General features: G+C 42.3%; 1 protein-coding gene across 3 annotated transcripts in view; it reads right to left on the reverse strand.

Annotated features, from left to right (window-relative positions):
- C5H12orf4 (chromosome 5 C12orf4 homolog) overlaps nt 1-14,305 on the reverse strand; it is a 40,169-nt gene that overhangs the window by 2,319 nt on the left and 23,545 nt on the right. For all 3 annotated transcript variants that reach the window (XM_027541064.1, XM_027541067.1, XM_027541066.1), the window contains 5 exons: nt 13,226-13,332; nt 12,219-12,416; nt 11,253-11,381; nt 7,139-7,213; nt 2,779-2,981 (listed from right to left, as the gene is read on the reverse strand). In XM_027541064.1, the coding sequence (XP_027396865.1) occupies nt 2,779-2,981; nt 7,139-7,213; nt 11,253-11,381; nt 12,219-12,416; nt 13,226-13,332 (712 nt within the window). The remainder of the gene's footprint in view (nt 1-2,778; nt 2,982-7,138; nt 7,214-11,252; nt 11,382-12,218; nt 12,417-13,225; nt 13,333-14,305) is intronic.

Raw genomic sequence — 14,305 nt, forward strand, 5'->3', positions numbered from 1 at the left:
TGGTCAGTCGGGGAACGTGCGAGCCGTTTCTATGTGCTTTTCCCGAGGTGTATTATACGCTGCTGCTGCTGCTGCTAAGTTGCTTCAGTCGTGTCCGACTCTTTGTGACCCCATAGACAGGAGCCCACCAGTCTCCCCTGTCCCTGGGATTCTCCAGGCAAGAACACTGGAGTGGGTTGCCATTTCCTTCTCCAATACATGAAAGTGAAAAGTGAGAGTGAAGTTGCTCAGTTGTGTCCGACTCTTAGCGACCCCATGGACTGCAGCCTACCAGGCTCCTCTGTCCATGGGATTTTCCAGGCAAGAGTACTGGAGTGGGGTGCCGTTGCCTTCTCCAGTATTACATGCTAAGAAAGGTTAAAAGGGCTTCCGGGATGGCTCAGTGGTGAAGAATCCGCCTGCCAATGCAGGAGACGTGGGTTTTCGATCCCTGGGTTAGGAAGATCCCCTGGAGAAAGAAATGGCAACCCATTCCAGTATTCTTTGCTGGAAAACCCCACGGACAGAGAAGCCTGGTGGGCTACAGTACAGGGGGTGGCAAAAGAGTCGGACATGGCTGAGTAACTAAACAACAACGGAAAGTTAAAAACAAAGAACAACATCCGCGTCTACCACAACCACGACAACTAAAACCTGGCGAGTCCCAAACAAGTCAACAAGTTCACAGCACAGACAAGAGGAAAAGCCGGGAACTCGGGCTTCGTGGCCTGCTGGTTCACTCCCCGTACGGCAGGTTAGACTGATTCCAGGATGACACTGTCTTCAGGTCGCAAAGGTCTACGGGGGTAGAACTGCTAAGAGTAGGATGTCTTCCTTCCGGCTGATGGATTATTTTTTCCTTTTTTTTTTTTAAATTGCAATTCATTTTATCAACCCCAGGCCAGGACCATTTCCGACAGCAGTGTCACCTCACATGTGCTGCAGCGTGGGCATGAGTGGGGCAAGTCTGTCTGTCACAGGAAGAAAACAAGAGACGAAATGCTGTGGGACCCTTTTGTGAAAGCTAAGACAAACACTGTCTCTATATCCTGGGCAGTGTCGTCTGAGTTTGCAGGATAGACTCTGTGACCTGAATGGATGTTTAAATATGACTGATGGGAGGAGTGTGGCTTGATATACTCTTGTGAATTAAAACGGGACTCTGGACGCAGGCTTAATGTTCTGCAGCTGGCCGTCCCGATTTAAAACATGCAACTTCTGTGACACTGTGGGAGAGGGCACACTGCTAGTGTCAGATGTCTGGGAGTGAGGCCGAACCTGGTGACTTTTGGAAATGCTCCCTTCGAGGTCGTTTCCCACCTACATAGAACCATTTTTATAAACTGGTTAACCAGGAGTCCAGCTGCAGGCATGTCTGGATACTTTTGTGGGGCCGGACCTCGTCACAAACTTTCTTTGTTTCTCCCCAAAGACTCTGCTATAGATGGGCTGGTCTGTGATGAGAAGGATGGCTACAAGTTCCTGGTGGGACTGAGACTTTATAAAGCGACAGTGGAAGGAAAGGAAACAACAAAACACGTTGGTCAGTCACTCCTGCTGCCGAATTGGGTATGACTGAGGCTGAGAGGCTGAGAACACGGACGCACTGCTCATTAAATGAGTCAGAGCTCTCTTAATCAAAACGGTGTGTGTCTGGTAAAAACACACATGGATGGTCAGTGGGAAATCATCTAAACCACCCTGTCTTACATGGACTTGAGCTGTGTGTGTGTTTATACAGAGAACTGCCTTTAAAGTGAGGCCTCCTGAATACGATGAGTCTAAGCGGGGACTCAGTCACTCTGAAAAGTACAACATAAAATCTTCTGCACCACTTCTTTACGGTAAGAGGGTTTACACACATCTGCTACTCTGGTAAATAACTTTTAATAATCAAGGAGTGAATGCCCTTCCTTTCACAATCTGTCCTTGCCGGCTAGCCATTTTGCTTTTTAAAGAATGCCACTCAAAACCAGCAGCACCGTGCTGCTGATACAGGTCCTTCACCCCGTTGGCCACGGGCTCTCCCGGAAGGACCAGCTGGCACCTGCTTGGAGGCTGTTTCACTCCTCCAGACTCTCTAACTAAAGTTGGATCTAACCTCTGTATTATGTCCACAACTTAGCCCCTCTAACTAGCTTTCATGGAGGGGAGGGAAGAAAGCATGAGAGAAAGCAGTCATGGAAAGAGAGTTTTTTTTTAAATTTAAAAGCATAAAATACAGTCCATCGCAAAAGAAGCGAACGATTGTGCCACATTTTAGTTGTAGAAGCCGCCAGTATGTGCTTTATAGCAACAGTGTCCTTGAGAACCTGGTGAAAGGAGGCTGGCTTCTTCCTGACAACGAGCAAGCATCTCTTTCTATTGCCTGTCAATGCCTACTCAGAGAGTGCTAAGTAATTTTAACGGTGGTCTAGGCCAATACAAATGTGGAGGTAAACCTGCTGCTGCTGCTGCTAAGTCGCTTTAGTCGTGTCCGACTCTGTGCGACCCCATAGACTGCAGCCCACCAGGCTCCCCCGTCCCTGGGATTCTCCAGGCAAGAACACTGGAGTGGGCTGCCATTTCCTTCTCCAATGCAGGAAAGTGAAAAGTGAAAGGGAAGTTGCTCAGTCGTGTCCGACTCTTAAGTGACCCCATGGACCACAGCCCACCAGGCTCCTCCATCCACGGGATTTTCCAGGCAGGAGTCCTGGAGTGGGGTGCCATTGCCTTCTCCACAAATGTAAAGCTGATGATGCTTATTCTACAGTGTTGCCACATTCTCAGAAAATGCCAGCACTTTTCCCACCTGCTTACCTCTGACATATCGTGCACCAGCAGGAGGGGAATACTGACGGTCGTGATGTCGTGGGTACAGCAAACCTTGAGGATGTTTCGGAGCCCCATGATGGCGGGGTCCCGAGCAGTGATGTTTCCCGATTTCACGTTGTCATCCACACAAAGGTGGAAAGCGACATGTATTTCTGAGAGGTTAGAGTGCCGTGTGATGTAAAATTCTCCTGTGAACACCAGATAACAATCGTGACTTTCAGAAACACAAAGCGTGTTCACTAGTGGGCTTCAGAGACAACTGTGACAGGCAGCCAGTGTGCTGAACCAGCAGAGGAGTTTATCAGGGACCTGTGTGGAACTCAGGAAGCAAATAGGATTAGTGCTACTTAATTCTTGGAAAGAAGGTGATGGAAAAGAGAGGTGATGGCCGAATTCATCTTAGGTTCATAAATTGGTATGAAGAGACCACCAAGTAGTATGTAAATCAAATCAGTGCCCATCATCGCAGTTTTGATATAAATGCTCAAAGCGCTCTAATCATTCAAAATTAATATGTCAAGACAGGCTACTTGAAGATCTGTCTTCCCCACACCCTGCACCTGCTCTTCTCCATCTCAGTTTAGGGGCCCAGTTTCCTTCCATTAGCTGCAAAGACAGAAACACACGAGTTGGCCTTCATTACTCTCTTTTTCTTATGACATCCTCCCCAATCCAATTCACGACCAACTATTTTCAGTGTTGTTGTTCAGTCGCTAAGTTGTATCCAACTCTTTGAGACCCCACGGACTGTAGCACAACAGGCTTCCCTGCCTTCCACTATCCCCTGGAATTTGCTCAAATTTCACGTCCATTGAATCCGTGATGCTATTTCATCGTCTGCCACCCCCTTATCCTTTTGCCTCCAATCTTTCCCAGCATCAGGGGCTTTTTCCAGTGAGTTGGCTCTTCACATCAGGTGTCCAAAGTACTGGAGCTTCAGCATCAGTCCTTTCAGTGAAAATTCAAGGTTCATTTCCATTAAGATTGACTGGTTTGATTTCCTTGCTTTCCAAGGGACTCTCAAGAGTCCAGCACCACAATTTGAAAGCATCAATTCTTTGGTGCTCAGCCTTCTTCATGGTCCAACTCTCACATGTGTACACGACTACTGGAAAAATCATAGCTTTATCTCTATGGGCCTTTGTCGGCAGGGTGATGTCTCTGCTTTTTAATTCGCTGTCTAGGTTTGTCATAGCTTTCCTTCCAAGGAGTAAGTGTCTTATTTCATGGCTGTAGTCACTGCCCACAGTGATTTGGGAGGCCAAGAAAATAAAACCTGTCACTGCTCCCATTTTTTCTCCTTCTATTTGCCATGAAGTGATCTATAACAAACCTCTCAACTATCTCAAGTCTGAGCACTCCATTTTTATTGCTATCACCCTAGTTCACAGTACCATCTTATCACCTAGGTTTCAGCAACAGCCTCTAAATTAACCTCTTTGTTCCCATTCTTGCCAACGATCATGATTTTAAGTACAGACCAGATTACATCACTCTCCCACTTAACATGGTCCAAAAGGCTCACATGACACTCAGGAAAAAAACCCAAACTCCATCCTCTTGTCTTACCCTTTCTCACCCCAGCCACACGGCCTTCCTTAAGGTCTTCACACACACAGGGCTTGTTCCTGATCCAGGGCTGCTTCCTGAGGGCCCTTCCCCCACGGCTCCTGTCCAGATGACTGCTTTTCACCAATCATGTCTCAGAGCGAAAGTCACCTCCTCTCGGAAGTCTTCCTTGATTGACCCATATGATTGATGTAGGACTCCCTCACCCCTCACTTACTCTCTTTCACATTGTTCTATTTTCTCCTCAGCACTGAAATTCTTTTGTTATCTATTTATGAGGTTATTTTAAAGAGAGTACCACTATTTACATGCCGTGACTGTAAGGACTTTTGCCTCTCTCGTTTACCGTGCTGTCTGTAGCTCATGAAACTACAGGACCTGGTACACAGAAGGTACTTGGTAAACTTTGGTTTGCTGAATGGTAATCAAATGTTTTCAACCAAAAGCTTATTTTATCCAGGCTTTCTACAATCACTCCATTTCCTAGGTAGCCATGCCAGCCATTGGCTTTTATATTCTGCAGTTTCTGTCAATGTAAATAAACAGAAAATATATAAAAATATGTTTTTATAAACACACCTGCCTCACTGGAAATTCTGAGATGTTCTTCAAGGAAAATCTTGCTATTGTAAAACCTAGTCTTCCATCACTAACCCACATCCCCACAAATTCTGCTCATCCTGGCCTCAAGGTCCTTATCTTAGGATTTTACTTTGTATTTACTTATAAACACAGAGTATGTTTAAAGTACTTAACACACGTTGGCACGGTGTTTAACAATTTCCAGTTACAAGTATACATAAGCTGTGTCACTGATAGGCCCTAGTCAAAAGTCTGTTTTTTTTTCTTCTTTGACTTACGATATAAGAACTAGATAAGCAGTAAAAGAAATTAGAGAAAGGCCAGTGACAGGCCAAACTAGACAAAAGAAACGTTAAAAAAAAAAACTTGTTTGGCAAGAAGTGGTACGGCTGCCATTTCCCTGGCAGGCAACACGAGACGCGGACTGCTTATCAGAAACCAGGCAGGTCCCAGGAGGCCCCCCCTTTCGAACTCTGGCTGATGGCTTAGGTGGTGGGGGGTCACCATGTTGAAACTGGGCCACGGCCAGCACAGGGGCTGACGACTCACTTACTGCACAAGTCAGGTGTTCCTAATCCCCAAGCTGGCACTGCTTCATCCGACCTCAGACGACTTGTCCTGGGCCTCGTTTTACCCGTGAGGAGCGTGGGGGTCTCAGCGCTGGCAGCGGTGATTGAAATAACAGAAGACGGTAGGAAAAGGGACCAGACTGGGTGTTAAGAAGATCTGGCCTCTAGCACTGACTGGTTGAGTGATCTTGGGCAAATCAATTCAATTTACAGATCCTCTGTACTTTATGAATTAGATGGGAAAAATAACTCCTGACTGCTTTCCTTACAAAGATGTTTTAAGAATTAGAGAAGCTGATGTTTAATTCTTAAGATGATACAAGCTACAAGTAATTAGATAATGACGAAGCAAACTCACTGGTTAAAAGAGACATAAATCAAACTCTTTCTCTGTAACTTGAAATCTAGAAGGATTTTGTGATCTGGACACTTCTAATCTCCTGTCTCCTTCCTGGGTAGGCTGGCAAGCTTTTTCCAAATGGAAACTCAGAAGCTACCAGCATAGCTCACTGAACCCTTAACTCCACCTTCTCTGATGCTGACTTATAGCACAGTCTCCTGATTTACTACTAATAGCCAGATACTCACCTACAGGCTTTTCCCAAGAAGGACCAAGAGGGAAAATGCACACAGCAGTAAAGAGTTAAGTTTAAAAAAGTCAGACATTGGTACCTCCAGAACAGATAAGGGTGACACATTTTAAGAAAGCCACAAAATATAGATGATTTAAATTATGCACCTACGAAGAGAGATAAGATAAATCCTGTCTCAATGAAGGTATTTTTAGATGGAGAGGAGGACAGTTTCCTGCTCCACAAAGTGGAGAACCACCTCGTGGTGACACAATCCCCGCCACTTAGCATTATCCACCGGAGTGGGCTCTCTGAGGTGGGCGTGCACTCGGAAGCCGACGACCACAAGCTAGCTGGCCGGGAGAGGAGTGAGCACCAGGATTACGTGGAATGTGGCCTTGGCGTCGAAAATCTGGGGAAGGAAATGGAGCCAGACAACCTTGGCTGTTTCAGCACCTGCGACGTGGTTGAAGAGACTTGACACAGCGTCTCCACACGGGCCTTCCTGTTGTGCCCTGTCACACAGACACTGCTGCAGGCCATCAGAGGGCATGGAACCTGGAAGAACATCAGGGGCCCAACTTCCAGATGATAAGCAATATTCCCAAGAGTCATACAGGAGATTTAAAGAAAGGGAGGACAGGAACATTTATGGGGAGATAGCAATAAAAAAGATTCTAAATCAGATGACCTGTGCTCTTCCCATGTGCTCAATTATTTACATCTCTATCTACTGTTGTTTATATGTCAGAAAAAAAGTGATTTATTGGCTCATTTAAGAAACTAAGGAACAATGTGTGACGCAGCAAATAATAATAAAAACTTACGCAACGGCTTGAGGAATTTTTCTTGTACGCATCTGGGAAAACTCAGGGCTGGTATAAGAATAAGGATTTAGTTGCTGGACACTATAACAGGGTATCTACAGAGATACAAAGTTCTAGGGTGATACATTCAACAAACTGTATAATGTACACCAAAAGAACCTGTGTTTCAAATCTGTGATTTCAATGCACGTGAGTATAAGAAAACCGCAAGTGAAATAATACTCACCAGGTAAAATATTTAAATAGTTTCTATCTGCAGTTTTAGTCTTATCGTCACTTCCTCCATTTCGGCTTCCAGAATCTATTTATAAGATAACGCAACATGAGAGAATATAGTTAACGTATGAGAACACACTTGTGATGTCCCCCAAACAACCACAACCACAGCAAAAATCTACTAAGGATCTCTAGGTATCAGGTGGTCTGTGACATGCTTTATACGGATGGTCTCTTAATTCTTACAAAACTCCTCTAACCAGAACACTCTACCCTTTTCATCTTATATGTGAGAACAGAGGCTTAGATGGGTTAACTCACTTAAGGAAGGAGGCACAGGTAAGTGGCAGAACCAGGTCTGGAACCCACACACTCAGGTTCCAAATTCTGTGATCTTGACCACAAGAGACTTGCCAAGGCTCTGTTTTTCATTTGGGCCGTTCAGGGCACTAAGTTAACTACACATAAAATAACTTCATTAGGCAGTTGTGGGGTGGCCATCTTTATTTTTAGAATCTGAGTCACTGTTGAGGATATAACTTGTTCAGGATGACAGGCTAATGGTTAGTAGCACTGGGAATCATTTGATATTCAGCCCATCCTTGAAATCTGTCACTTCTTATCTGACACTATATACAATTTCTTCCAAATAGATACTTGAGATTCCATTTCAAATGGAGTCTTCTCCCCCCGCCCCCACCAGATATTCAATAGTTTTTCTTTCTTTTTAGAAGGCATGATATTACTTTGAAGGATAAATGTTGCTAAAATAAAATATAGCACATTTGATTATTCATTATTATGGCTGAACACGTTATTTTACTTGTATACATATATTTTTAATAGAAAACACATCGGAATTTTATAAGAATCCTAAGAGAACTGAAAAATGCAGCGTGAATATTATTAGATACCTGTCTTTAAGAAACTATGTATCTATACAAATTAAATCTAAGACTATATCGCAATGGCTTTCAATATGAGAAAATCACTTGAAAACAGGTCAGAACTTGAAATGAGTAAACTGAAACTACCAGGGAGTATTATAGTTTAAAAGTTCTGAATAAAAGTAACCTAGTGTTTTACCCACTGACTACTCTGAGTCATTGGTTATAACACTGTACCTTGTAAACGCATATATTTTATAAACACACTGAGGGAGGGAGAGACATAGACAGAAGGCTCTGTGTTGCCAGAATCCACATTTAATGCAATAATGTGATTCTCATACAGACCCCTGAAATTGACGGGCTCTGAATAAATGGCTGCTCACAGCACAGAAAACAAAAACACAGTAAATGAGGAGCCTCTAATTTTGTTCACGTGCAATCTGAAACTGACAAAATCCTTCCTAAGAAACAAAAAAAAGAACAGTCTATAGCCCGCCCGCCTTCCGTGTTTCAAAGGTAATACCCTGTAACACTAAGAAGATGGTTATTTTCAAAAATGGGTATAAAATATGTACAAAAATGAAACTGCTTTTGGCTTATCATGAACCACAGAAACATAAAAACACAGTGAGAAAAATAATGGAGTGTCTTAGGATAGACAGACTTCCGTATCAGGATGTAAACGTGCATAACAAACGTGGGCACGCCTCAGAAAAGGAAGAGACGGGGAAAGCATTTTGGCACAACTCTTCTATAACAACATGCGGGCTTCTCTAAGAAAGGAGTCTTTTATAAACCTACTTGTTTCACTGACTCACTTAAACCACAAAATAGCTGCCCGAACAAGAACAAAATACTACCATGATGTACACACGGTGCCCTAACCGTATGTGGTTTAAAAACTTTCCGTCCCCACACACTTTCTAACCTCTCATAAATATACTCAGCACCCTCTGCCTTCTCCTAACTGTTGTGATCTCCGTCTTCATGCTTTTAGTCACTACAGAGAACAATAGCTGGATGTCTCCGATCACATCCGTGCCACTTTGAATGAGATGGGGGCAGGGGTTGGCAGAAGAATAAGAGGATGGACTGGAATTTGCCCGAAGGTCCTTGTTGGGGTGCGCTTCCAGGCTGATTTTCGAGACTCAGCCGGGGTCTGTTGTGAGTGACACGCATTGCCAGAGCAAAGCCACCGTTACCTATAGTGGAAATACAAACTGGCGGGGCTGCGGCGCAGAGTAACTGCTAACGTTATCAGAAGTACAACTGCCTGTGCCCTTTAGCTCAGGAATGTCTTTTTAGGACTCTATTTCAGAGATATGCTCACTCATGCAAGATGATATATGTGTAAGATTATTCATGCATTATTACTTAGAAGAAAAAACTCTGGAACAGATGAAATGCCCATTAACAGGGATGTGATCATTAAGGGGATATCCTGCAGTGGACCCTATCCAGCAGTAACAGGCTCTAAGGATGCTCTGTCTGTACAGATGTGGAAGGATGCCCAAGACAAACTATTCAGTGGAAAAAAAAGCAGAAGACAAAAGAGTGTGCAGAGAAAGCTTCCATTTGCATGAAGCAGGAAAATCTGTAAATACACACAGACATGTGCTCACACACACATTCATAAACGCATGTCTGGAAGGTACACGAGACACGGCACTGGCTGCCCCAGGAGCAGGAAACTGGATGGCTGATGGACAGAGCCACAGAGTCTCTCACCGTATGCTCTTTTGTACAGTCTGAATTGTGAATCTTGAGGTGATACTAGTGGTAAAGAACCCCTCCCAATGCAGGAGACACAGAAGACACGGTTTCAATCTCTGGATTGGGAAGATCCCCTGAAAGACGGCATGGCAACCCACTCCAGTATGCCTGCCTGGAGAACCCCACAGAGGAGCCTGACAGGCTATAGTCCAGGGGGTCACAAAGAGTCAGACACGACTGAAGCGATTTAGCACATACAAGGCTATCTTTACCTATTTCAGCAAGGATTACAATTTAAAAAAATGTTTTTTTAAGTCTACTGAATAAACATAGACACTATTATGAATGCTAATCAAGTCGATTCTAGAGAACTGCCTTCTATCATCAGGAGAACAGGAGGAATTCTTCAACATACATGGGAGAGAGAATAAAGTCACCAAGCAAAGGTATAGCAGTGTCTCTGTTTACTATAAAAAACAAAACCTGTGAACCCAAAGCACCAGAAAACTCTAAGTGTTTCTCTGAAACACTGCAGCTGCAAAACAAACAAGGCAGACAACCAAAGCACCGGAAGCAGATTTAAAGGTCTGACCAACTATTAAAAACGTGCCATATTTTATTTCTTGGGCAAGACATCAAGTTTCTGTAAGAAATAATAAAACACTGGGTATGTACTCGAGTCGTATAAGAGCATGTATTGTAATTTTAAGCTTGTGATATACTATGAAATATCAGAAAAATAAGAAAAACAGACCTCATGTATATTCTTGAATGAATATTACCCTTATATATTTAGCTCTTAACTAAACAAACTTATGGCACCAATTTACTTTTTGGAGAGATTCCTTTCTAAACTTTCATTTTTCAATTACAGATAGCAGAATCACTCTGTAACTTGAGCTAGAGTATCTTCTTCTATGTCTCCCCTGTCTTCCCAAAGGTCTTCTTACACATAATTAAAAATTACTGAAGAGAGACACCATGAACTTTTCCCATAGCTTTTAAACCATCTTCCAGTAAATTTCCTATAAGGATGTTTAGATTGTGGATAAATATAGAAAAAGCAGGATATAGTTCTAAACATAGTAATTTTTAAAAAGAACAACCAAAACCAGTTCTTGTAACTGACTTCATGATACCTAAGTGGATCAAAGATGGAACATATAAGAAGTGTATATTTCGGGCTGTTTACCCTATGATTTCAATGTCCTTTACAGTTCTAATTATATCCATTGTAGAGATACAGAACTTGAAGCAAAGGATCCCAACTTTCCACTGAGTGCCTACTTCAAGTACAACTACAGAATCAAAGTTTTAAAACAGTTTTTCTAAGGATCTTGAACAAAATCAGGCAGAAAAGAAAATTAAGAACAGAATTCAAGCTTCTAAAGACTCTGAAATTTGTTCTTAATTTCTTCCTTCCCACAACTTTCTCTATTTCAGGTGGCCAGGATGCTAAGAGAGTGCTTAGAGACAGAACATCCTCAAAGTGAAATTTTTTAAAATCTGAGTTTCACTGACCATGAGATTCTTTCAACTTGCTCCTGCGCTGGGTTCTTGCATAAAGTACAACCTGCTGGACAACCTCCAGCTGCTCTTCAATCCGGGGGAAATGAAAGTCAGTGCATTCTTGGCAAACCGTGGCGAAATCTAGGGGACCCAACATAGTTAACAAACTTGCAAAGGTGAAGTATCAGATCTTTAGTGTTTACTTACAGAGAGATCCATCAGAAATGGAACACAGTATTTCCAAGGATGGCAGCTCATACTTGTCCTGTCTATGATTATGTCTTAGTAAGTTAAGGGACAACAATTTGGTTCTGATCAGAAACTCACTCTCTCGATGGCTCAAAAGAATACATAATTAATAGGCAAGGAAATTTTAATAAAAGTCCAAACCTTCTTTAAATAGTAGACACTTTGATCATAATCTAGTTCCCAAAAGTGCTAAAAAAAAAAATAGGTTCTTACACTTACTATAGAAAATAAAATATTCGAGCATCTTAAAAGTAGTTCTACATTTCAATGCACTTTCTATGTCAAACTCTTAAAAAATCATCAGAAAAAATGAATTGTACTAGGAGGGAAGGCAGAATTCAACCTAGCATTTTTAAGAAATAGACTATTTAAAAATATAGAGAAAAAACATGACAAATGGATGAACTAAAATTCAGTCAGGATCTGCTTCTAAACTGAAAAATGTATTTATGTCTTGATTGTTCTTTTTGTGATACCATGAAAAAGGATCCTTTAAAGTATTATCTATGATAGGATTTTAAGAAAAATGAAATATCCTAAAGCGCCCCATGGGTGCTAAAGTATGAAACAAATCCTACACAACTATGTCTGGGTCTGTATGCTGTTTGGACCACCTGAATACTGGGGTGGCTCAAGCTTTTTTCAGTTCTTTTCCTCTCACTGCTTTCTCTTTCAAATGGCATTAAATGGAGAACTTTGAGGGCATAACTACGCACAATGTTAACTTACCTCTTTTAATACCACTGTAGGAATTAATTCGATTATCGACCAGCAACACCAGGCCACAAAGGGACGTGGAGTAAAGCGACAACGCCGTCTGTAGTCGGTGGAGCTTCACACCGCTTCGGTGGTTCCTCTTGTGCTTGCAGAAGTCCAGCATGTCTGCTCTCAGCAACCTCAGGTTATGCATGGTCTTCAGCTGGGCCCCTGGGGGAAGGCAGCCGGCCCAGAAAGATACTTAGACAGCTGCAGAAAGCCAGCAGAGCAGGAGGCAAATCTCTGTGGCAGGAATCCTAGTAAATCTGTGCTACGAATACTTTAAGATGGGCTTTTCAATTTTCTATTTTGCTGCTGTTCACTCGCTTAGTCGTGCCCAATGCTTTGCAACCCTATGGACTGTAGCCCACCGGGCTCCTCTGCATCCATGGTGATTCTCCAGGCAATAATACTGGAGCGGGTTGCCATTTCCTCCTCCAGGGGATCTTCCTGACCTAGGGATTGAACTTGTATCTCCTGCATTGGCAGGTGGGTCCTTTACCACTGAGCCACTGAGAAAGCCTGTGTTCTATTTTAATAACTATTAATATTTCACCTTTGCATTTGAAAAAAAAAAAGATGAACTAAAATAGAAAACTTATAGCCAATAAACATAGGCCTTCTTGGAGCAGAACCTAATTTTTCATTTTAAATGTGAAGTGGAAGTCACTCAGTTGTGTCTTGACTCTTCGACCCCATGGACTATAGCCTACCAGGCTTCTCTGTCCATGGATTTCCCAGGCAAGAACACTGGAATGGGTTGCCATTTCCTTCTCCAGGGGATCCTCCCAACCCAGAGATCAAACTCAGATCTTCTGCATTGAAAGTGGATTCTTTACTGTCTGAGCCATCAAGGAAGACTTTCATTTTAAAAAGAACCGGGACATATTTTACTTATACGCTAAGGACTTTTCTCTTAAAAACATTAAAAAAGTTTCACCAGTTACAAAGTGGTGACTGTAAAAAATTAACACACTTACCTAAGTGGATGGTAAAACTTTCTTCTAACTTTCTCTGTTCCTCATAAACCCTTCCATTTGCTTCAGCGGATTCTCTGAACTGATTCGGCTGAACTTTAATTTCTTCGCTGCAATTGAGAAAATTATTGATATGCTTTTTTTTGGTATGCCTGTCAAGAAATTTTCCTATAAGAAAGAAAGCTTTATAGTGAAATGAAAGTGAAGGTCACTCAGTCCTGTCTGACTCTTTGCGACCCCATGGACTGTAGCCCACGAGGCTTCTCTGTTCATGGGATTCTCCAGGCAAGAATACTAAAGTGGGTTGTCATTTCCTACTCCAGGAGATCTTCCCAACCCAGGGATCAAACCCGGGTGCTCGCATTGCAGGCAGCGTCTTTACCATCTGAGCCACCAGGTAATGAAACTAATTGCTGAAAGTACCACTTAATTTATTCCTAAATTTATCCTTTATCCATGGGGCAAGGAACACAAGCACTTACAACTTATACAATTCCCACTTATTCTTCCATTTCTTTGGTTATTTCTTTCATTCAGTGAGGCATAGTTTTTTAGTCATTACAATATCAACTCCTATGCCACTGTGTAATATTTCTTAGTAGCCTAGGGCATGATTAAATAGTGACTAACATTACCTTAAAATGTTTAAAATGACATTAAAAACATTAATATATCCTTATATCAGGTGGCATCAGTGAAACTAGAGAAAAAGTGAAGTGAGAGAAATGAAAATTAAAAACAAAAAAGTCAAATAAAAGAGAATTAAAAAAGGAGAAAGTTCATTTTGACATATTCATATCCTTTTTTTTAAAACCATTTCCTATTTTTTCACTGCCAAGAGTCTCACATTAAAAGACTTCTCTTAGCTCTAGCCCTTGCACTTCCTGAAAATGTTTCCGTGGAGGCATCAGAACTGTACAACTGCTCAATTCACTTATTACGGTGAGCTGAAGATGATTCAAATCTGTAATAGTCATCTACTCCCCTGACTAGATTTTTTCGATAAATCCAAACAGTCTTATTTGTGTCACTGATGGACTTCATTAGTAAATATAGCCAGTTTCAACCCCCAAATTCATACAG

The sequence above is a fragment of the Bos indicus x Bos taurus genome, chromosome 5, assembly GCF_003369695.1.
Source record: "Bos indicus x Bos taurus breed Angus x Brahman F1 hybrid chromosome 5, Bos_hybrid_MaternalHap_v2.0, whole genome shotgun sequence".
Lineage (NCBI taxonomy): Eukaryota > Metazoa > Chordata > Mammalia > Artiodactyla > Bovidae > Bos > Bos indicus x Bos taurus.